General features: G+C 40.8%; 1 protein-coding gene across 10 annotated transcripts in view; it reads right to left on the bottom strand.

The window, feature by feature from the left end:
* The window catches only part of LOC105474973 (limb development membrane protein 1), a 212,401-nt gene that overhangs the window by 118,769 nt on the left and 70,610 nt on the right, over positions 1–23,022 (bottom strand). For 9 of the 10 annotated variants that reach the window (XM_071094175.1, XM_071094177.1, XM_071094178.1 and 6 more), the window contains one exon: positions 5,791–5,894. In XM_071094175.1, coding sequence (XP_070950276.1) covers positions 5,791–5,894 — 104 coding nt within the window. Of the gene's footprint in view, positions 1–5,790; positions 5,895–23,022 lie in introns of those variants that run through there. The other variant, XM_024790699.2, reaches the window with a different exon arrangement.

The raw sequence follows: 23,022 nt of genomic DNA, 5'->3' as shown, positions 1-23,022 counted from the left end.
ACACTATAATTAAAGCCATAACTTAGTGCCCTGCTAGATCCAATTGTATTAAGAACAGTGACAAAATTAATGTCATTTCCTGAACTAAATGATTTTCAATTCAAAATTTTTATAAACGCAAACGATTTTTAAATGAAATAAATGTATTTACTCCTTTCCTCAAAATAACACTTTCCTATTTCTTTCTGAGTTCCCATATGCCCAGATTTGATGTTTCAAATGCTCACTTTACATGGTTTAACCACACCTTTACAGTAGAACAATTCCAACAGGAAGCTTAAGTATCACAGCATTATCAAAAGAGAGTATTTTCAAAGGAATCATTCTGATCCACAACCATTTCTAAGGTAAAAACTAGTGCTCTCAATTGGGGGATGGTAGAGGATTTCTATTAATAAATTGCTCTATGATTTCTTTTCTTGAAGGTGTTGGGAAAATCAAATTAACACATAACAATAGTTAGTGAGATATGGCTTCATTTTCTGTAATAAACACTAAGATCAAAACATGACCCAAGTTAAATTTCCTTGCAGGGTTCCCAGCAGGGGCTTCCCTTTTGTCTGTGATTTCCTCTCACCCACCAGAACCAGGCCAAATATGCGCATGTGCCACTAACACTAAGCAGCACTTCCTTAATCACTCATTTCCAACAATTTATGGATCATCAGTGGCAAAAAACGAGCAAAAATAATGAAAGAATGCAATGAAAGCTCGTGGAGACAGAGGCTGGACTTCCTACTCACTCTGTGTCTCTTTAGGATGGAGGCCTGATACAAATTAGCCACTGGGGGGAAAAAGTCATCTGGTCATAAAATACAGTACAAGGTCACTTTTATGTAAGTTTGCCAAAAGGGACATAAACCAGGACAATTTCAAACTGTGACACAGGATAGAAACATATTAAAAAAATCTTTGTTCCTCCTCTATTGTGCTGTCATGTTGCTCAGCTTTATAGACATTCCAAGCACCAGCACAGAACTCTTCGCTTCCACCTGGTCAGTCTAATTAATTAAGAAAGGAAGTTACCTAAAATTTTGTACTTTTTGCTTTTATTATCAAGCACTTTGTTTGAAGTTACAGGAGTTAACCTCTTAATCCTACAGACCGTGTGCTATGCTCTGGCCATTCGGGGATGTCTGGATGGTTTGGATAATTGGTCAGGATGTTGCTTATGTTACATTTTATGCTATGACTTCAAATCAAAGATAGGCATTAAAGTGAAGTACGACAGAAATTTACTCCCAGGAAAATCTTGGGTTTATGAATTAATCTGTCATAAAATTTACGTAACAATCCTATGGAGATATTTTCTCCCACTTTCATTAAGTCATTGAATTTTTTTTCCTCCTAACATTTTAATTCAAAATAAGATGCTAAGATATAATGTGAAACAAATATATTCCTAACTACCATTTAAACACTGGCCAGAGGTTATACCTCGAAGAGTTCATTACAAAATCAGAAAGTATCTCTGATATTAATACAGACAACCTGGAGGTCTTTTCTGGAGTGGAGGAGGGAGACAAATCATACAGTCAAACTGAGGTATGCTAAGTACAGCAGTAATGTCTGCCCTAAGATGTTCCCTGAGCCCTAAGATCCACATACTGCAGAAAAAGCAGGTTTACTACAAAACAAAACAAAAATCACCAAACGGAACCTTTTCATCAGAGTTGAAAAATTAAGATGTAAACAGAATCACTTTCAAATACCTATGAACATACCTAAAGCTCAATACAATACACATAGGTGACAGCAAAATAATCTACATTTGGTAAACATTTAACTGCTAACAATAAATCTAAATTCCAAGATAAAAGTTAGCTGCTTACTAAAAAAAAGTTTTACTTTATCAAAACCATTTCTACCCTTTTACACTTGAGAATTATAAAGTAAGGGAATAGCAAGGAGATGGTCCTAATAAAATAGAAACACACACCGCCACCACCGTAAGAAGAGAGAAGCAAAGCTATTTAAGGCCCTTAAAAGGACATAGTCAACCCCCCAGGCCTAATATGTCCTGTTTGAATTAACATAGTGGTTTAATTAAAAACTAAGCAGAGAATTCTGCTTAATTTGATTTTCAATTCAAGCTCTGCATCCGCCCATGGCCAGTGGCCAATTTCCGCATCTCGGCACAATATGCAAGAAGCTGTTTGAACATCGATTGCCCAGGGGAATCCACGGGAGTAGAGTGGGGCCATATGCCATTTAGGGATACACCAGACTTAGACACAGTAAAACAGCACCAGGAGGGTGGCCACAGGAAAAAAAAGGAAATTTTACTTAACCATATTACAAGTTTGTCATTGCTCAAATTAGTGTGCTGAATCTACCAATTACAAAGGTTTCTAGCCTCTCTTCAGGATCACTTCAGAAACTACATGCGTCAAATGTAATCGATGAGCAAGCAGTTTTAAACGAATATACATAAATATACATACTTATTAGCCAAATATGTTAAACATTTGAATGACTGTGATCAATCATATTAATTTCAATAAAGCAGCAAAGTTAATTCTAGTAAGTACTGTGTAAAGAACCATATATCTTAAAAAATGTTATTTAGAACTTACACAGGTAATTAACAAATGATTCTAGACTACAGAAATATACAACATGAACGGGCTCAAATGTATACTTAACACATTTAGACTTAATGACACAATATTAATAACCTTTCCAACTTTCATGTGATTGATTTTAAAACTGAAAAATATGAATATTTTAAAATGACATGCCTTGATTAGCTTAATTTTAAAACTTTCTAAACGTTTCTACTAGGATCTAGAACACATCTTATCTTCAAACGACTTTGTTTCAAAGTATGCTAGCTGTAATGCTCAAGCTGTTATTCTACTTCAGTACATGCCATTTCAAAACGGGAAACATATTTTAAAACTACCTGAGATAATAATTTGTGAGTAATAAAAGATGGCTGTACTATATTCAGTTGCTTGCTTTCTGAGGCCCATATTTTATAGAATACTTAGTGATAATAAGTATTCTAGCATACTTATTAGTGATTAGTGATATTTTACAGAATACTTATTAGTCAAATGCATTTAAAGACTACCTCGAAGATAAAGGTAATTTAATAATAGCTAACATTTACTAAGTGAAGTCCTGGGCTATGTGCATTACATAAATAATCACATCTCATTTAATCACCAAAATAAGACAATAAAGTAAATATCATTATTACACCCGTTTTTACAGAAAGCAACCCTGCGGTTTAGATGAAATCACCTGCCCAGGCAGTCTGACTGATGCCAAATTTTCTCAGGGTTGTAGCTTCACCATCTTCCGCTGGTCTCTCTTCCTCAATACAGTCAGACTCTCCAACTTTAAAATGATTCTTCCTCCCCTACCTTCAAGCAACAATTCCATCTCCCTCCTTCCTTTAATGGCATTAACCACCAAATTCTTTAATTTGGTTTTCTGTAGCACCTATTACAACTTCCCAAGTCGGACGAATGGCAGTTATCCAGTGCTCCACCTCATTGCTCTCTTTTTAAGTCTTCTGCTGTGTTTGGGAATTAATTGGATTCGTAGTTGCCTGTATCCTACAGTCATTCAATATTTCTGTCCCATTTGAGGTCATGAAACACAGCTGGTGACTCTCAAGTGATTTTTAGGCAACTAACATGGTCAAAGATGTGCTAAGAAAAGAATATTAATCATGTATAAAAAGACTAAATTTTTTTTTTAAATAAAGGAAATAAGTGCTGTACAATCGTAGGTGTGAAATATCTCTAATTACCTTCTAGGATCCCTCCTCGCTGATTCTCCCTTTGACCTTAAGTCTATAAGGGGGAACAGGAGAAAAGTGACATGTCACTGGAATTTTTTGTCATTTTTTCTTTTTTAATTCTGGAGATTGTTGCTAATTCTTCAAACAGATTTAGCCAAGTCCCTTTCCTAATTGGTTAATTCACAAGAAGGGAAGAAAATAACTTGGAGGCAAAGAGTTTGTCCATATTATACCCTGTTATCGTAAATAACAATCTATTCAACTAGATTTTTATAAAAGTATAAATTAGGTAGATAGATACTGCTTATAATGTCAAATATGAAAACATAGTTCACACCGAGCTTTATCATTTGCTTTTTGTATGTGGGACTATTACACAAGAGGTGGTGTCAGGAAGAGGGAAGAACTTGGCTTATGGAAAGCAAACATCGGCAGGCAACGTCACAGAGTCAGGTGCAGGACTGATTTGGCACCGTGATCTACAGAACAGTGTTCTGCACCGTGTGGGGCATGTACTCCTTTGTACTCCTTTCCTTTGTGATCTGCACAAAGTCTAAAATGCATACTTATCTCTAAATATACTCAAATGGTAGGTGAAAAAAATTTTCAAAAATCCTATTCTGGCTTCTCTGTTGCCTACATCATAAAACTCAAATGACCAGACAGAGGACTCCAGGCCTCCAGAATTCAACCCTGGCAAGCGGCTTGTGCACCCTCATCTCTCACCATTCTCCAGTATCTAAGTACCGGTCATTCCCTCCATTCTGTCAGAGCTCTGGGCCTTTGCTCAAGCCTGGAATGCCACACTCTAGTAAACCTCTGCTCATCCTTCAAGTACCAGCTCAAGTCCAGGTTGACTTCCCCTGTGACGCCTGGTCAATTCCCCAGGAAAATCAAGATATCCGTTCCTTTCAGGGTTTCCCATAGGACTTCATTATATAAAAGGGCTTCAAACTGCATCTTATTTGTTTGCATCTGTCATTTCTCCCACTGTCCGACCCTTGAAGGCAGGAGCCCCATCTTTTCATCTGTGTCCCCAGCAAGCTCCTATAAATAGCATAATAACTGCTACTTAAGGAACTGGTTAATAAAACTCTGAATTCTCGATGAAATTCATTCTCTGTTGAATGAATGAATATCCATCAAAAGTTATGGTTCCAAAATTCTACAGAAATTGCCTTCTCAAGAGTCTACGATGACCTCCTTTCTTCTTGTTGTTCATTCTTGGTTTCTGTTTGTTTCTGAGACAGGCTGGAGTGCAGTGACGTGATCACAGCTCACACCACAGCTTCAACCTGCAGGCTCAAGCAATCCTCCCACCTTAGCCTCCCGAGGAGCTGGGACCACAGGTACCCATCACCACACCCAGTTAATTTTTTTATTTTTAGTACAGACAGGGTCGCACTATGTTGCCCAAACTGCTCTCGAAGTACTGGCCTCAAGCGACCCTCCCGCCTCAGCCTCCCAAAGTGCTGGGATTATAGGTGTGAGCCACTGCACCCAGACATTGACTAAATTTTAATTGCCAGTCTTAAGAATACATCATGATTTTTTAAATTCCAGTATATAAAAGCCAGTTTTCTTAATGTCAGGTTTGACTGCCAGAGTCGTTCCCTCTGATCCTTGTACATTTACTAAATGTGAAATCAGCTGTCAGTTTTCAGCTGCAGACTGTTAACGTATGGAATAACAGATAGACAACAGAAAGGGGAGCCCATGGAAATAACACTTTACTGTCACCTAAATAAGATACCCTAAGGAAAGAATAAAAGCTATTATATCAGGTTTGTCCGTTACACTAAATGGATGCATACCGTAAAAGTACTCCCAGGTCTAAAAGACGCCTCTCTCATGGACACGCACCATAATTCATTATGCAGAATCGCTGTTACTGTTAACACCATGTTGTTAATATTATTATTCATTTAACTTTGTATATTCCATTTAAATAATTTAAGTCTGCTTTTTCTAGTTCAACGTGAATGATATTTAATTCCTCACTTAACCAATTTAATTCCAATACTAGATTCACTTACCTTTTTCAGGCCAGCAAAGCCTTCTGATTCCAGAAAGAAAAAGGCAAAGGGCATCAATACAAATAAACAAAGGTTGGAAAAAAGGGAAGCAAGATTCCACAAACCTATAAAAAGAGTAACAAGAAAAGAAGAAAAACAGGTTAGATACTGAAATTGTGGTATTAATCAAGATCTATACTTTTAAATAGTAAAAACAAACAAAAAGTAACAAATGATCTAAACTTAGAAATCATAAAATAAATATAGTATGTATATATTTAAATTTTTTTAACATCGTAATTTGTACCTATTGGGAAAAGTCAGTATAGAAACTAATGTTTTCTTCCATGCCGTAAAATAAATTCAGTAAAAATATGACGTGTGCAGAGATCCCAAGGCACAGCCTCTTTAGACATATAGGCACCGGAATATTTAAATTAGAGCCACTAGCATTTATTGAGCCCTTAATAAATGCCAGATACTCTACAGAACATTTTACATGCATAATCCCATTTAATTTAAGCCTCATAAAAACCCTAAAAATAATAATTAGCATTTATTGAGCCCTTATGTGCCAAGCACTATTCTAAGTGATTTACAGATATTATCCAAACTCATTTACTCGCCACAGCAATCCCACGAGGCAGGTAGCATTACTGCCCCAATATGACAGAAGAGGAGCAGGCTGTGCAACTTGCCACAGCTGTAGAGCCTGCAAGTGGCAAAGCTGACTCTTAATTCCTGGGATTTTAAAAAATCACTACATCACAGAAATTTTGGTAAACAATTCCAAGTGGGAAAGAAAACGTCAGAGACTGGCAATCTCAAGTGACCTTTTCCTTGTTGGCACAAAATGGCAAGTAAAATAATAAGAACAGATTTAGTAAAAGACAGAGCCCTGTTAGGTATGTCATTGGGAGGGTATTTGCCCAACATGTCAGATCATAAAAAAATAAAATTTAAAACTGAGTTTCAAAATGATGGTGATAATCATTACAAAAGTTTATAAAATCAAGAGTCAAAGATAAAATTTATGTCAAGGATAAATTCAATGGACTGTTTGCAATTATAATTCAATCTTTTTGAAAGTAGCCAACTAATGCTTTTTCAACACCTTTATTTCCAAGCAGTGCTAAAAGCACTGGAGATCCGGTGACGAACAAACACAACACCTCTGCTCTCAGAGCTGCTCATCTGGAGATTCGCACGCAGAGACTACCTCTGAGCTGGCAGTGATCACAGGGAGCAGAGCTGTCCCTAACTACTGCAGTTATGAATAAACATAAAGGCTTGTAACTGTCCTGATGCCCTTTGGAATAGCATAGAGTATAAACAAACACATTAATTTAGCACTTAATATGGGTCAGCTGGGGAGACTCACTTCCTTTAGCAGACAAGGTAATATAATAAAATCAACTCACAGTTTCTTATTCAAAAATCTACATAAATTTAACATCACTTCCTTTAGTAGACAAGGTAATATAATAAAATCAACTCACAGTTTCTTATTCAAAAATCTACATAGATTTAACAAATTTACAATGTACATTTATCTTTGTAGAAAGTAAAATGTTTTATAAACAATATCTTAACATCTTTTAGTGAAAAAACTGCAATTTGAACTATTTAAAATTTTTAAAAATTTAAATAATTTTATACTTTCCAGTCTTTAATAAAAAAGCCAAACATTCTGTTTTCTTTATTCAAAAAGAGTATAATTAGAGTCAATTCTTTTATTGTGCTAATTACTGGAAGAACATATAGAATGATGGCTGCATGCGCACAATTGAGTTCCAGGCAGACCTGGGTTCACATCCTGCTGCACGTCTATGTGACAACTTTGCTAAATCACAGGTTCTTCATCTATAAAATACGGCTAATGACGGGTCTATAGACATTGGTAAGTATTAAATGATGCACGTACAACAACTGGCACAATGCCTGTCATAAAATAAGCATTTAATGAATTTTTGCTTTTATTAAGTTACAGCACCAGAGGCTACTAGTTACAGTGCTATCAGCTCCCACACCAAACCACCATCCTTCCCGAGACTCCAGATCAGCTCCCACACCAAACCACCGTCCTTCCCGAGACTCCAGATCAGCTCCCACACCAAACCACCGTCCTTCCCAAGACTCCAGATCAGCTCCCACACCAAACCACCGTCCTTCCCGAGACTCCAGAGCAGCTCCCACACCAAACCACCGTCCTTCCCGAGACTCCAGAGCAGCTCCCACACCAAACCACCGTCCTTCCCGAGACTCCAGAGCAGCTCCCACACCAAACCACCGTCCTTCCCGAGACTCCAGAGCAGCTCCCACACCAAACCACCGTCCTTCCCGAGACTCCAGATCAGCTCCCACACCAAACCACCGTCCTTCCCGAGACTCCAGAGCAGCTCCCACACCAAACCACCGTCCTTCCCGAGACTCCAGAGCAGCTCCCACACCAAACCACCGTCCTTCCCGAGACTCCAGAGCAGCTCCCACACCAAACCACCGTCCTTCCCGAGACTCCAGAGCAGCTCCCACACCAAACCACCGTCCTTCCCGAGACTCCAGATCAGCTCCCACACCAAACCACCGTCCTTCCCGAGACTCCAGAGGCTCCCACACCAAACCACCGTCCTTCCCGAGACTCCAGATCAGCTCCCACACCAAACCACCGTCCTTCCCGAGACTCCAGAGCAGCTCCCACACCAAACCACCGTCCTTCCCGAGACTCCAGATCAGCTCCCACACCAAACCACCGTCCTTCCCGAGACTCCAGAGCAGCTCCCACACCAAACCACCGTCCTTCCCGAGACTCCAGAGCAGCTCCCACACCAAACCACCGTCCTTCCCGAGACTCCAGAGCAGCTCCCACACCAAACCACCGTCCTTCCCGAGACTCCAGAGCAGCTCCCACACCAAACCACCGTCCTTCCCGAGACTCCAGATCAGCTCCCACACCAAACCACCGTCCTTCCCGAGACTCCAGAGCAGCTCCCACACCAAACCACCGTCCTTCCCGAGACTCCAGATCAGCTCCCACACCAAACCACCGTCCTTCCCGAGACTCCAGATCAGCTCCCACACCAAACCACCGTCCTTCCCGAGACTCCAGAGCAGCTCCCACACCAAACCACCGTCCTTCCCGAGACTCCAGAGCAGCTCCCACACCAAACCACCGTCCTTCCCGAGACTCCAGAGCAGCTCCCACACCAAACCACCGTCCTTCCCGAGACTCCAGAGCAGCTCCCACACCAAACCACCGTCCTTCCCGAGACTCCAGAGCAGCTCCCACACCAAACCACCGTCCTTCCCGAGACTCCAGAGCAGCTCCCACACCAAACCACCGTCCTTCCCGAGACTCCAGATCAGCTCCCACACCAAACCACCGTCCTTCCCGAGACTCCAGATCAGCTCCCACACCAAACCACCGTCCTTCCCGAGACTCCAGATCAGCTCCCACACCAAACCACCGTCCTTCCCGAGACTCCAGAGCAGCTCCCACACCAAACCACCGTCCTTCCCGAGACTCCAGATCAGCTCCCACACCAAACCACCGTCCTTCCCGAGACTCCAGAGCAGCTCCCACACCAAACCACCGTCCTTCCCGAGACTCCAGATCAGCTCCCACACCAAACCACCGTCCTTCCCGAGACTCCAGAGCAGCTCCCACACCAAACCACCGTCCTTCCCGAGACTCCAGAGCAGCTCCCACACCAAACCACCGTCCTTCCCGAGACTCCAGAGCAGCTCCCACACCAAACCACCGTCCTTCCCGAGACTCCAGAGCAGCTCCCACACCAAACCACCGTCCTTCCCGAGACTCCAGAGCAGCTCCCACACCAAACCACCGTCCTTCCCGAGACTCCAGAGCAGCTCCCACACCAAACCACCGTCCTTCCCGAGACTCCAGATCAGCTCCCACACCAAACCACCGTCCTTCCTGAGACTCCAGATCAGCTCCCACACCAAACCACCGTCCTTCCCAAGACTCCAGGCTCACTTGCTAGTTTTCCCTTTCATCTTCTTTCTACCAGGTGTATCGGCTCCTGGTTTTACTAGAAATGAGCATGTGTCCAGCAACAATCTCTCCCGCCCCCAACAGCTTATGGGTAAAGGTATACGCAACTTTTAAAAATTGTGTCTAAATAAATAGACCTGGATCAAAGCTGTAACTTCCAGGTCCAATTCATAACCTAAAGTGCATGGTCTTTGGCCTCTCTTTGCCTGCTCACAGCATTTTCTCTTCTTTACGGTTTCCAAGTAAGTTACTTTCAGATATATGAGGTATAACAATAATTAGTATTATGTAAATTACATAATTATTATTCTTTAGTAGGCTAGAGAACCATGGCTGTTAATCTATTGCTTTATTTAGGCATGGTGAAAGAAAGACATGACCATTTCAAATCATTTGTGTTATAAAAGATAAAGGTCAGTGTGTCAAGAATCATACTCATTTTACACAACATAGTTTTATTCCAATTAAATATCTCACAGTCTTTTAAAAAAAAACATTTTTAAAAGTTATCTACTGGCCAGGTGTGGTGGCTCACACCTGTAATCCCAGCACTTTGGGAGGCCAAGGCGGGAAGATTATGAGGTCAGGAGTTTGAGACCAGCCTGGCCAGCATGGTGAAACCCCGTCCCTACTAAAAATAAAAAATAAATAAATAAATAAATTAGCTGGGCATGGTGGCACGCGCCTGTAGTCCCAGCTACTCAGGAGGCTGAGGCAGGAGAATTGCTTGAACCCAGCAGGCGGAGGTTGCAGTGAGCCGAGATTGCGCCACTGCACTCCAGCCTGGGCAACAGAGCGAGACTGTCTCAAAAAAAAAAAAAAAAAAGTTATCTACTACAGGTACACCTAGCTAAAACCGATTGCATGTTGCTTTACCGTGCTTTGCAGATACTGCGTGAAGGTTTGTGGCAATCCTGTGGTGAACAAGTCTATCAGTGCCATTTTCCCAATACCAGATGCTCACTTCATTTCTCGTGTCATATTTTGGTAATTTTTGCAATATTTCAAACTTTTTCATTATTATTACATTTGTTATGATCTGTGATCAGTGATCTTTGATGTTACTATGTTAATTGTTTGGGGGCACTGCAAACTGTGCCCATAGAAGACGCAAAACTTAATCAATAAATGTTGTGTGTGTGTTGACTGCTCCCCCGATGGGCTGTTCCCTCATCTCTCTCCTTCTCCTAGGGCCTCCCCATTCCCTGAGACACAATGATATTGAAACTAGTCCATGTAATTATCCTACAATGTCCCCTAAGTGTTCAAATGAAAGGAAGAGTCGCACATCTCTCACTTTCAATCAAAAGCTAGAAGCTTAGTGAGGAAGGCATGTCAAAAAACAAGACAGGCTGAAAGCTAGCCCTCTTGTTCCAGTTAGCCAAGTTGTGAATGCAAAGGAAAAGTTCTTAAAGGAAATTAAAGTGCTACTCCAGTGAACACACAAATGACAAGAAAGCAAAACAGCCTTACTGCGGATATGGAGAAAGGTTTTGTGCTCTGGATAGATCACACCAGCCACAACATTCCCTAAAGCCACAGGCTGAGCAAGGCTGTAACTCTTCACATCTACAAAGGCTGAGGGAGGTGAGGAAGCTCCAAAAGAAAAGTTTGAAGCTACCGGAGGTTGGGTCATGAGGTTTAAGGAAAGAAGCCATCTCCATAACATAAAAGTGCTAGGTGAAGCAGCAAGTGCTAATGGAGAAGCTGCAGCAAGTTCTCCAGAAGATCTGGCTAAGACCATCAATGAAAGTGGCTGCATGAAACAACAGATTTTCAAGGTAGACAAAAGCAGTCTTACAACAGAAGAAGATGCCATCTAGGACTTACATAGCCAGAAAGAAGTTCAATGTCTGGCTTCAAAGCTTCAATCAACAGGCTGACTCACTTGTTAGGGGCAAATACAGAAGGTGACCTGAAGTTGAAGCTGGTGCTCAGTCACCATTCCAAAAATCCTAAAACCCTAAGAATTACCCTAAGCCCGCTCTGCCTGTGCTCTATAAACAAGAACAACAAACCTGCCCAGATGGCAGCACATCTGTTTATAGCACGGTTTACTAAATAGTTTAAGCCTACTGTTAAGACTTGCTACTCAAAAAAAAAAAAAAAAGAAAGAAAAAGATTTTCAAAATACTACTGCTCATTGACAATGCGCCTGCTGATGGAGACGAAAAAGCCCTGGTGGAGATGTTTAAGAAGATTAATATTTTCATGCCTTAACACAACATCCATTCAGCAGCCCACGGATCAAGTAGTAATTCTGACTTTCAAGTCATATTATTTAAGATACATTCTGTAAGGCTATACCTGCTACAGAGTCCTCTGATAGACTGTGCAAAGTAAACTGAAAACCTTCTGGAAAGGATGCACTATTCTAGATGCCATTAAGAATATTTGTGGGCTGGGCGCGGTGGCTCACGCCTGTAATCCTAGCACTTTGGGAGGCCGAGGCGGGTGGATCATGAGGTCAGGAGATCGAGACCATCCTGGCGAACACGGTGAAACCCCGTCTCTACTAAAAATACAAAAAAATTAGCCGGGCATGGTGGCGGGCGCCTGGAGTCCCAGCTGCTCGGGAGGCCGAGGCACGAGAATGGCGTGAGCCCAGGAGGCGGAGGTTGCAGTGAGCCGAGATCACGCCACTGCACTCCAGCCTGGGCGACAAAACGAGACTCCATCTCAAAAAAAAAAAAAAAAAAAGAATATTTGTGATTCATGGGAGGTCAAAATATCAACCTCACCTGGAGTTTGGAAGAACTGATGGGTTTGAGATGTCAGTGGAGAAAATCTTTGCAGATGTGGTAAAAATAGCAAGAGGACTGGAATTAGAGGCGGATCCTGAAGATGTGACCGAATTGCTGCGATCTCATGATAAAACTTTAATGAATGAGGAGTTGTTTCTTAGGGATGAGCAAAGAAAGTGGTTTCTTGAGATGGAATCTACCCTGATGAAGATGCTGTGAACATTGCGGAAATGACAATAAAGGACTTAGAATATCATAAACTTAGTTGACAAAACAGGGACAGGGTTTGAGAGGATCGACTCCAATTTTGAGAGAACTTCTACTGTGAGTAAAACGCTGTCAAACAGCATCACACGCTACAGAGAAATCTTTTGTGAAAGGAAGAGTCGATCAATATGGCAAACTGCACTGTTGTCTTATTGTAAGAAATTGCCATAGTCACGCAACCTTTAGCAAAACCAAGGCAAGACCTCCACCAGCAAAAAGATTACAAGTCACTGAAGGCTCAGATAATTGTTACCATTTTTTAGCAATAAAGGCATGTACACATACTGCTATTGCACACTTAATAAATGACATTATAGTGTAAGTATAATTTTTACATGCTCTGAGAAACCAAAAAAAATTGTGTGACTCACTTTATTGCCACATTCGCTTCATTACAGTACACTGGAACCAAACTTGCAGTATCTCCAAGGTATGCCTGTAATTGTTAGGTGTGTAACACAGCAGACATTGTTCTAGATACGTTAAGGTGCTATCTTTTTTTCTGAGACAGGGTCTCACTGTGTCGCCCAGGCTGCAGTGCAGTGGTGATCATAGCTCACTGTAGCCTTGACTTCCCAGGCTCAGGTGATCCTCCTGCCTCAGCCCACCAAGTAGTTGAGACTATAGGCGCATGCCACCATGCCAGGCTGATATTTGTATTTTTTGTAGAGATGAGGTTTCGCCATGTTGTCCGGTCTGGTCTCAAACTCCTGGGCTCAAGCGATCCACTCACCTCGGCCTCCCAAAGTGCTGGGATTACAGATGTGAGCCACCTTGCTCAGCCAGGTGCCACCTTAGTATTTTATGACAGGGAAGGTCCTCCATTTTACAAATGGACTTCAGGCTCAGAAACATGCCCTTGTCCCAGAGCAAGAAAAAACTCAGCTATTCCTTCTAATATGCTGTATTTTTAGGCAACATAAATTCCACCATTTCCTAAACTTCATTTTTTTAAGACAGTCTCACTCTGTTGCCCAAACTGGAGTGCAATGGTGCAATCTCGGGTCACCGCAACCTCCGCCTCCTGGGTTCAAGCAATTCTCCTGCCTCAGCCTCCTGAGTAGCTGGGATAACAGGCACGCGCCACTGCGCCAGGCTAATTTTTGTATTTTTAGTGGAGACAGGGTCTCACCACGTTGGCCAGGCTGGTCTTGAACCCCTAACCTCAGGTGATCCACTCACCTCAGCCTTCCAAAGTGCTGGGATTACAGGCATGGGCCACCACGCCTGGCCCCTAAATTTCTTATATTCTTTAGAGATGCTTGCAAATGTATCGTTACAAATCTCTAGATCAAAGGTCCATGAGGCAAGAATATATTTCTCCTCCTCATTTTTTATTTCCCAATGCCTGCTACAGTGCTGAGTAATCAATACAAATGAGTTCCACAAACAAACAATATCACAATCCATACAGCTAAATGTTAACAGGAAAAGACCCTCTCAGGAAAAAGGTCACAGGCTGAACTAAAGAAGTCGTCTCAGATTATCCATTGTCAGCGCAAAATGAAAATTGTAACGTATACAAAAATAATATTAATTTTTAACAGCTTTACGGAGCTACATAACATAAACTACAAAGGGAGTATACCATTTGATAAGTTTTGTCATGAGAATGCACCAATGACACCATCACCACAATTAAGCTAATGAACATAAACACATCCATCACCTCCAAATTCTCATATCCGTTTATAATCCCTGCCTCCTGCAACTCCCCACCTCCCTCTGATTCCCAGTCAGCCACTGACTCTGCACTTTAGAATCTAAAGATGGATTTTCTAGAACATTATACAAATGGATTGTGTGATATATACTCCTGTTTTTGTCTGGCTCCTGTTATCTAGCACAACTATTTTCAGATTAGATTGAATTGCTATTGGATTGCATCCATTCACCTGCAAACAATCCATGTTGTTCCCAATTTGTAGATATTAAAAATAAAACAGTCATAAATGCTCATGTACAAGTCTGTGTAGATCTATAGGATCATTTATTTTGGGAAATACATAGGTCATATGGTAGATAAATGTTTAACATTTTAAGAAACTGCCAAAATGTTTTCCAAAGTGATTGTATTTTACAGTCTCTCACCAGCAGAGATCAAGTTCATCCACATTTTCACTAAAAATACTATTTTAACCCTCCTGGCAGGTGCACAGTAATATATTATTGCTATTTTAATTTGCATTTATCTAACAAATAATGATGTGGACATCTGTTCATGAGCTTATTTGCCATCCATTTATGTCTTTTTTAGCTAAGTGTCTCTTCAAATCTGTTGCCCATTTTTTCATTCTTTTTTTTTTTAATTACTGAGTTTGGCCAGTTCTTTATATGCTCTGAATACAACTCCTTTATCAGGTATGTGATTTGTCGATATTTTCTCCCAGTCTGTAGACTCTCTTTATTCTCTGAAAAATATCTTTAAAAGAACAAAATTTATTAGAAGTCCAATTTATCAATTTTTTTCTTTTATGGATTGTGCTTTTGCTATCCTACCCAAGAAATTATGGCCCAGTTCAATGTCACAAAGACTTTCTCCTATGTTTTCTTCTACAAGTTTCATAGTTTTAGAATTTACATTAAGCGATGATCCCTTGAGTTACAATTTGCTAACAGTGCCAGGCATGGACCGAAGTTCATTTTTTGCCTCTAATTAAACAATTGTTCTAGCACCATTTGTTTAAAAAAAAAAAATCATCTTCCCTCTAAATTCTCTTGGCACCTTTGTCAAAAATCAACTGACATTATATGTATGTATCTGTTCCTCGACAAGTCTATTCCGCTGATTTGATCTGTTTATCTTTAGGCTAGCACCAAACACGTCTTTTTTTTTTTGAGACAGAGTCTTGCTCCATCATCCAGGCTCGGCTCACTGCAACCTCACCTCCCAGGTTCAAGCGATCCTCTGCTTCAGTCTCCTGAGTAGCTGGGATTACAGACGCATGCCACCACACCCAGCTAATTTTTGTATTTTTAGTAGACACGGGACTTCACCATGTTGGACAGGCTGGTCTCGAATTTCTGACCTCAAGTGATCTGCCTGCCTCGGCCTCCCAAAGCGCTGGGATTACAGGCATGAGCCTCCATGCCCAGTCACACCACACAGTCTTGATTACTGTAGCTTTAAAATAAAATAGTCTTTAGGTTAGATGGTCAATCCTCTAACTTTGTTATCTTTCAAAGTTGTTTAGGCTATTCTAAATCCATAGAATTTGCATCTGAATTTTACATCAGCTTGTCAATTTCTACAAAGCATGCTGGAATCTTGACAGGCATGGTGTTGAATCTACAGATTAATTTGAGGAGAGCTGACCTCCTAATATTGCTGTTACAGACTGAATGCTTCTGTGCCCACCCCCAAATTCATAATGGAAACCCTAATCCTCAGTGATGGTCGTTAGAGATGGGAGCCTGTGCGGGGCAGTTAGGTCACAAGGGGGCAATCCTCATGATGGGATGGTGCCCATCTCTGGAGGAGACAGAAGAGAGTTTGCTTTCTCTCTCTCTGCTCTCAGCCACGCAAGGATGCGAGGAGACGACCATCCGTGAACCAGGAATAGGGTCCTCATCAAGACCCTAACCATGGGGGCAGTGGCACCCTGATATCGACTTTCAGCCTCCAGAACTATAAAAAATATTTGTTTTGTAAGCCACCCAGTCTACGGTATTGTTAGAACAGCCCAAACTGGTAAAGACAAGTGTCTTCTAATCCATGAACACAGTATCTGTCTCCACGTACCGTGGTACTCTGTAATGTCTCTCAACAACGTCTTATTGTTTCCAGTACTTAGGTCTCACGCATCCCTAAGTATTTCATAGTTTTGATGCTACTGCATAAGTGATATTGGGTTGTAAATTCAATTTCCAATTATTAATTGCCAGTATATAGAAATACAATTGTTGTATCTTGATCTTCTATCCTGCAACCTTGAAAAATGTACTTACTGGTTCTGATAGCTTTTTTATAACAGATCCCATCAGAATTTCTGCATAGAAAATATCAACTGTGACATACGGTTTTACTTTTTCCTTTCCAACTTCAGTGACTTGTTTTTTAAAAAAAAAAAAACCCTCCAGAATGATGTTAAATAGAAGTGGTCAGAACAGATGTCCTTGCCTGGTTCCTGATCTCAGGGGGAAAGCACTCAGTCTTTCACCATTAAGTATGATGTTACCAGTGGGTTTTTTGTAGATGCTTTTTTTTTTTTTTTTTTTTTTGAGACAGAGTCTCACTCTGTCTTCCAGGCTGGAGTGCAGTGGCACAATCTCTTGGCTTACTGCAACCTCCGCCTCCCAGGTTCAAGCGATTCTCCTGTCTCAACGTCCCGAGTAGCTGGGACAACAGGCACACACCACCACACCCAGCTAAGTTTTATATTTTCAGTAGGGACAGGGTTTCACCATATTGGCAGACTGTTCTCAGACTCCTGATCTCAGGTGATCCACCCACCTCAGCCTCCCAAAGTGCTGGGATTATGGGCATGAGCCACCATGCCCAGCCTGATGCATTTTATTAGGATGAGAACATCCCCTTTCAGGCCTACTTTGCTGAGAGATTTTACCAGAAATGGATAATGAATTTTGTCATATGCTTTTTCTGCATATATTGTTACGACCATAAGACTTTTTTTCTAGCATGTTAATAAAATCACATGGATTGGCTTTGCAAAAGTCATGATGTATTATCATTTTTATAGAGTGTTACATTTGATTTGCTAAAATTTTATTCAGAACTTAAGCATCTGTGTTCATGACATTGGCCTGCAGTTTTCAGTTTTCATGTATTGTCTGCCTGGTTTTGGTATCACGGTAATGCTGATCTCAATGAATTAGGAAATATTCCCACATCTCCAATTTTCTAGAGGAATCTGTGCAGAACTGCTATTATTTCTTCCTTAACTATATGACAGAACTGACAGCAAATCCTCTTGGCCTAAAGCTTTATTTGTGAGAATGTTTCTAACATTCCCAGAATATTTGAGACAGCTTTAATAGTTTTTGCCTGTTAAGGAAATTTGTCCATTTCTCTAAGTTGTTGAATTTGTTGGATAAAGGTGTTCATAATATGCCATTATTATCCTTTTAATCACTGTACAATGTGTAGTGATGTCACCTCTCTCATTCCTAATACTGGCAATTGGTCTCTTCTTTTTTGCTGATCAATCTGGTATTGTTTACCAATTTTAGTGTTCTTCTCGGTGATTTTTTCATTGATTTCTTCTCTCATGATTTTTAAAGGAAGATTTCCCTTCTTTGGGATCTATTCATTGAATCTGTGGAAATTGATGTGAGGCCTTTTTTCTATTGTAACACAGGTATTTCATGCTATAAATTGACCTTTAAAAACTTTTTAGACACATCCCACAAATATTAAAATGTTTTATTTTCATTTTCATTCAGTTCAAAGCACTTTCAAATTTCCCTTTTGATTATTCTTTGACCAATGAGTTATTGTAAAGTATGTTATCAATTACCAAATACTAGGGGATTTTCTAGATTGTTTCTAGGTAAGTTTTCTGCCACTTATTTAATTTCATTGTCCTTACGGAGCGTATCTTGTATGACTCAAAATCCTAAAATGTATTGAGACGTATTTTATGGCAAAGAATGTGATCTCTCCTGGTAAATGCCCCCATTGTACTGGAAAAGACACGCACTCTATTCTTGGGCGTTCCATACACGTTAATTAGGTCAAGTCAGTTGACAGTATTATTCAAATCTTCTATATCCTGATTTTTCTTCTATATGTTCTATCAATTATTGAAAGAGGGGTGTTGAAATAGCTGAATGTAACTGTGATTCTGACTATACTTTCTACCCGTTTTTGCTCCATGTACTTAATAGCTATGTCATTAGGCAGATGTATGCTGAGTATCATTGGCTCTTTGGGTGAACAAACCACTTCAATATTATGAAATGGTCTTCTTTATGACTGGTAATATTCTTTGCCCTTGTCTGATAATCATATAGCCACTCCAGCTTTGCTTTGATTAGAATCAGCATGGTATATCTTTTTTCTCCTATTACCATTAACCTAGTTTTGTCCTTACAGTGGGTATCTTGTAAGCAGATATACTTCAGTCATTCTTTTATATTCAATTTGATAATCTGCCTTTTAGTTGTAGTGTTTAGAACATTACGTTTAAAGTGATTATTGACATAGTTAGGTTTAAATCTATCAACTTGCTTTCTGTTTTCTATTTGCCCCATGTGTTGTCTTCCCTTCTACATTCCCATAGATTAAGCATTTTTTTATGATTTTATTTTATTTCCTTTGTTTACTTATTCACTATATCTCTGTTGGGCTATTTCTGGTTTGTCTTTAGGTTTATCATATACACCTTTAACTCATCACAGTCTGCCTTCAGATGATTTTATAGGCTGCTCTGCCAATGCAGTAGCCATTCTTTTATTCCTTTACTTTCTTAATAAGCTTGCTGTCATTTAAAAAAAAAAAGATAACACTTCATGTAGAGTATGAGAACTTCACAACAGTGTACTTCCATGGCTTTCCTCCTGTGTGTTATTGTTGTCACATAATTTACTTGTACATATATAATAAAATTCATAATACATTGTCACTATTCTTTAAACAGCCAATTATCTTTTCTAAACACATGATTTTTAAAAAGCTTCTCTATCTACCTATACACTGCCGCTTCTAGTGCTCTACATTTCATTTTGTAGAGTTAGGAAACGAGTTAAGACATATTCCCTCGGGTTTGTTTAGCTCACAGTTCCTAGATAGCTATCTCCTACCCACTTCCTACCGCATGAAGGACAACCTGTAACATTTTTTAATGTACAGCTCTGCTGATTACAAATTTTTATCTTTTGTGTATCTGACACTGTCACTATCCTGCCTTTGTTTGGAAAAATATTTTCACTGGGAATAGAACTAGACTAGCTGGGATTTTTCTGTTAGTATAATCCTCCCTCAGTGTCTGTGGGGGATTGGTTCCAGGACCTCCCATAGATACTAAAATCCACAGGCGCTCAAGTCCCTTATATAAAATGGTGTGGTATTTGCATATAACCTATGAACATCCTGCTATATACTTTAAATCATCCATAGATCACTTATAATACCTAATACAGTATAATTCTATGTAAATAATTATACTATATTGTTTGGGGAATAAGAAGAAAAAAGTTTGTACATGCTCACTATAAACACAACCATCTTTTTTTCCAATATTTGTGATCCATGGTTGGTTGAATCAACAGATCTAGAACCCATGGATCCAGAGGGCTGACAGTACTATACGGCTGCTACACGGTCACGCTGTCATCTGGCTTGCACTGCTTCCCACCAGAAACATGCTGTGATTCTTATTATTGCTCCTCTGTACTTAACGTGTCTCTTTTTGTAGATGCATTTAAGATTTTCTCTTTATCACTGATTTTGAGTAATCAGATTATGTGTGTTGGTACAGTTTTCTTCATGTTTTCTGTACATAGAACTGGTTAAGCTTCTAAAATCAGAGGGTTTATAGTTCTCATCAATTTTTAAATTTTTCTGCCATTAACTTTTCAAATATTTTTTCTCAACTCCCCTCCTTTAGAAACACTAACTACATCACTGATGCCCTATGTGTTAGCCCACTTTGCATTGCCATCAAGGAATACCTGAGGCTGGGTAATTTACATATTTTTTTTAAAAAGGGGTTTATTTGGCTCACAGTTCTACAGGCTGTACAAGAAGCTCGGTGTCAACAGCTGCTCTGATGAGGGGCTCAAGCTGCTTCCATTCGTGGCAAAAGGCGAAGCGGAACTGGCATATGCAGAGATCACAGGACAAGAGGGGAAGCAACGGAGAGGGGGTGGTGCCAGGCTCTTACGAGAATAAAGAACTCATTCACTCACCTCCCAGGAAGGAATTCATCTATTCTTGGGGGATCTGCCCCACTGGCCCAAACACCTCCCACTAGATCCACCTCCAACATTGGGAATCACATTTCTCTCTCTTTTTTTGAGATAGTGTCTCACTCTGTCCTCCAGGCTGGAGTGAAGTGGCACAATCTCAGCTCACTGCAGCCTCCACCTCCCAGGTTGAAGTGATTCTCCTGCCTCAGCCTCCCGAGTAGCTGGGATTACAGGCACGCACCACCACGCCTGGCTAATTTTTGCATTTTTAGTAGAAACAGTGTTGCACCATGTTGGCCAGGCTGGTCTTAAACTCCTGACCTCATCTTAGGCCTCCCAAAGTGCTAGGATTACAGGTGTGAGCCACCATGCCTGGCCCTGGGAGTCAAATTCCAACACGAGGTATGGGGGAATAAACATCCCAACTACAGCACAATTGGCACTTTTCAGCCATTTTTCTCTCTGTGTTTCACTTTCACATAGTTTAATTGTTGTTTTGTTTTTTTCTTTTTCTTTTTTTTTTTTTTTTTTTTTTTTACATGGAGTGTTGCTCTGTCGCCCAGGCTGGAGTACAGTGGTGCGATCTTGGCTCACTACAACCTCCACCTCTCCCGGGTTCAAGTGATTCTCCTCCCTCAGGCTCCCGAGTAGCTGGGATTATAGGCACGCACCACCACGCCTGGCTAATTGTTGTATTTTTAGTAGAGACGAGGTTTCACCATATTGACCAGGTTGGTCTTGAACTCCTAACCTCAGGTGATCCACCCACCTCAGCCTCCCAAAGTGCCAGGATTACAGGCGTGAGACACAGTGCCCAGCCCCACTTTTGAATAGTTTTCTATTGCTATGTCCTCATATTCATTAACCTCTTCTGCAATGTCTAATCTGCTATTAATCTACTGTTTTATATACTTTCACATCACATGCTATAGTTTTCATCTCAAGAAGTTTGTTTTTTTACATCTTTTACATCTCAATACGTTCAACATTTCCTCTAAGTTTCTGGAACATATGGAATAGTCATAAGAATTGTTTTCCTGGCCAGATGCAGTGGCTCACACCTGTAATCCCAGCACTTTGGGAGGCTGAGGTGGGAGGATCATGAGGTCAAGAGATCGAAACCATCCTGGACAACATGGTGAAACCCCGTCTCTACTAAAAATATAAAAATTAGCTGGGCATGGTGGCAAGTGCCTGTAGTCCCAGCTACTCAGGAGGCTGAGGCAGGAGAACTGCTTGAACCCGGGAGGTGGAGGTTGCAGTGAGCCGAGATCGCACCATTGCACTCCAGCCTGGGTGACAGAGCCAGACTCCGTCTCAAAAAACAAGAATTGTTTTCATGTATTTGTCTACTAATTCTGACATCTCAGTTGCAGACTCAAGGTAGGCATAGTGGACAAGGTCCCCATGCCTTAATCCCCAGACTTCTGTGAGAATGTTGCATGGTGTACTGGTTTTCTGATAAAACAAAGCACCACAAACCAAACGGCTTCAGGCAACAGAAATCTACTCTCTTACAGCTGCAGGGACTAGAAGTCTGACATCAAGTTGTCAGCAGGACCATGCTCCTTCCAAAGGCTCCAGGAAGAATCCTTCCTACTCCCTGCAGGTGGCTACCTGCAATCTTTGGTATTCCTGGACTTGCTGATGCCCTTATTCCACTCTTGGCCTCTGTCTTCACACGGCTTTCTTCCCTGTGTGTCTGTGTCTCTGCTTTATGTTTTTAGGGGTACACCAGTCTTTGGATTTGGGTCTTCACTAATCTAAGATGGCTTCATCTTCACTAATTATGTCTACGAAGACTGTTATTTCCAAATAAGTTCACATTCTGATGCTCTGAGTGAACCTGAATTTTGGAACACTATACGACTCACCTCAGTACACATGGCAAAAAGGACTTGGCAGATATAATTAAGGTTATGGACCTTAAAATAGGAAGACAGCAAGGCCATTGTGGATTATCCAGTGGCCATAATCTAATCACATGAGCCTTTCATGCGATTTTTAAATACACAGAGAGAGAGAGAGAGACAGAGAGAGAGAGAGAAAACACAAGAGCGCAGAACTTTCTCCAGCTGGAGTCAGAGAGATGTAGCAGAAGGGAAGTCAGAGAAAAACTTGACCCACCTTTGTTAGAGGTTATCACATGGAAGAGAAGACAAAAGAGGCAAGCAGCCTCTAGAAACAAAGGCTAGCACCTGGCTTACAGGTAGGAAGGAAATGAGTGCCTCAGTCCTAAAACTACGAAGAACCAAATTCAGCCAACAGTCTGAAAGCAAATTCTTCCCCAGGGCCTCCAGTGAGGAAGGCAACCCTGCCAACACCTTGATTTCAGCCTGTGAGACTACACAGAGGGCCTTC

The sequence above is a fragment of the Macaca nemestrina genome, chromosome 4, assembly GCF_043159975.1.
Source record: "Macaca nemestrina isolate mMacNem1 chromosome 4, mMacNem.hap1, whole genome shotgun sequence".
Lineage (NCBI taxonomy): Eukaryota > Metazoa > Chordata > Mammalia > Primates > Cercopithecidae > Macaca > Macaca nemestrina.
This window is presented reverse-complemented; position numbering and strand designations above follow the sequence as displayed.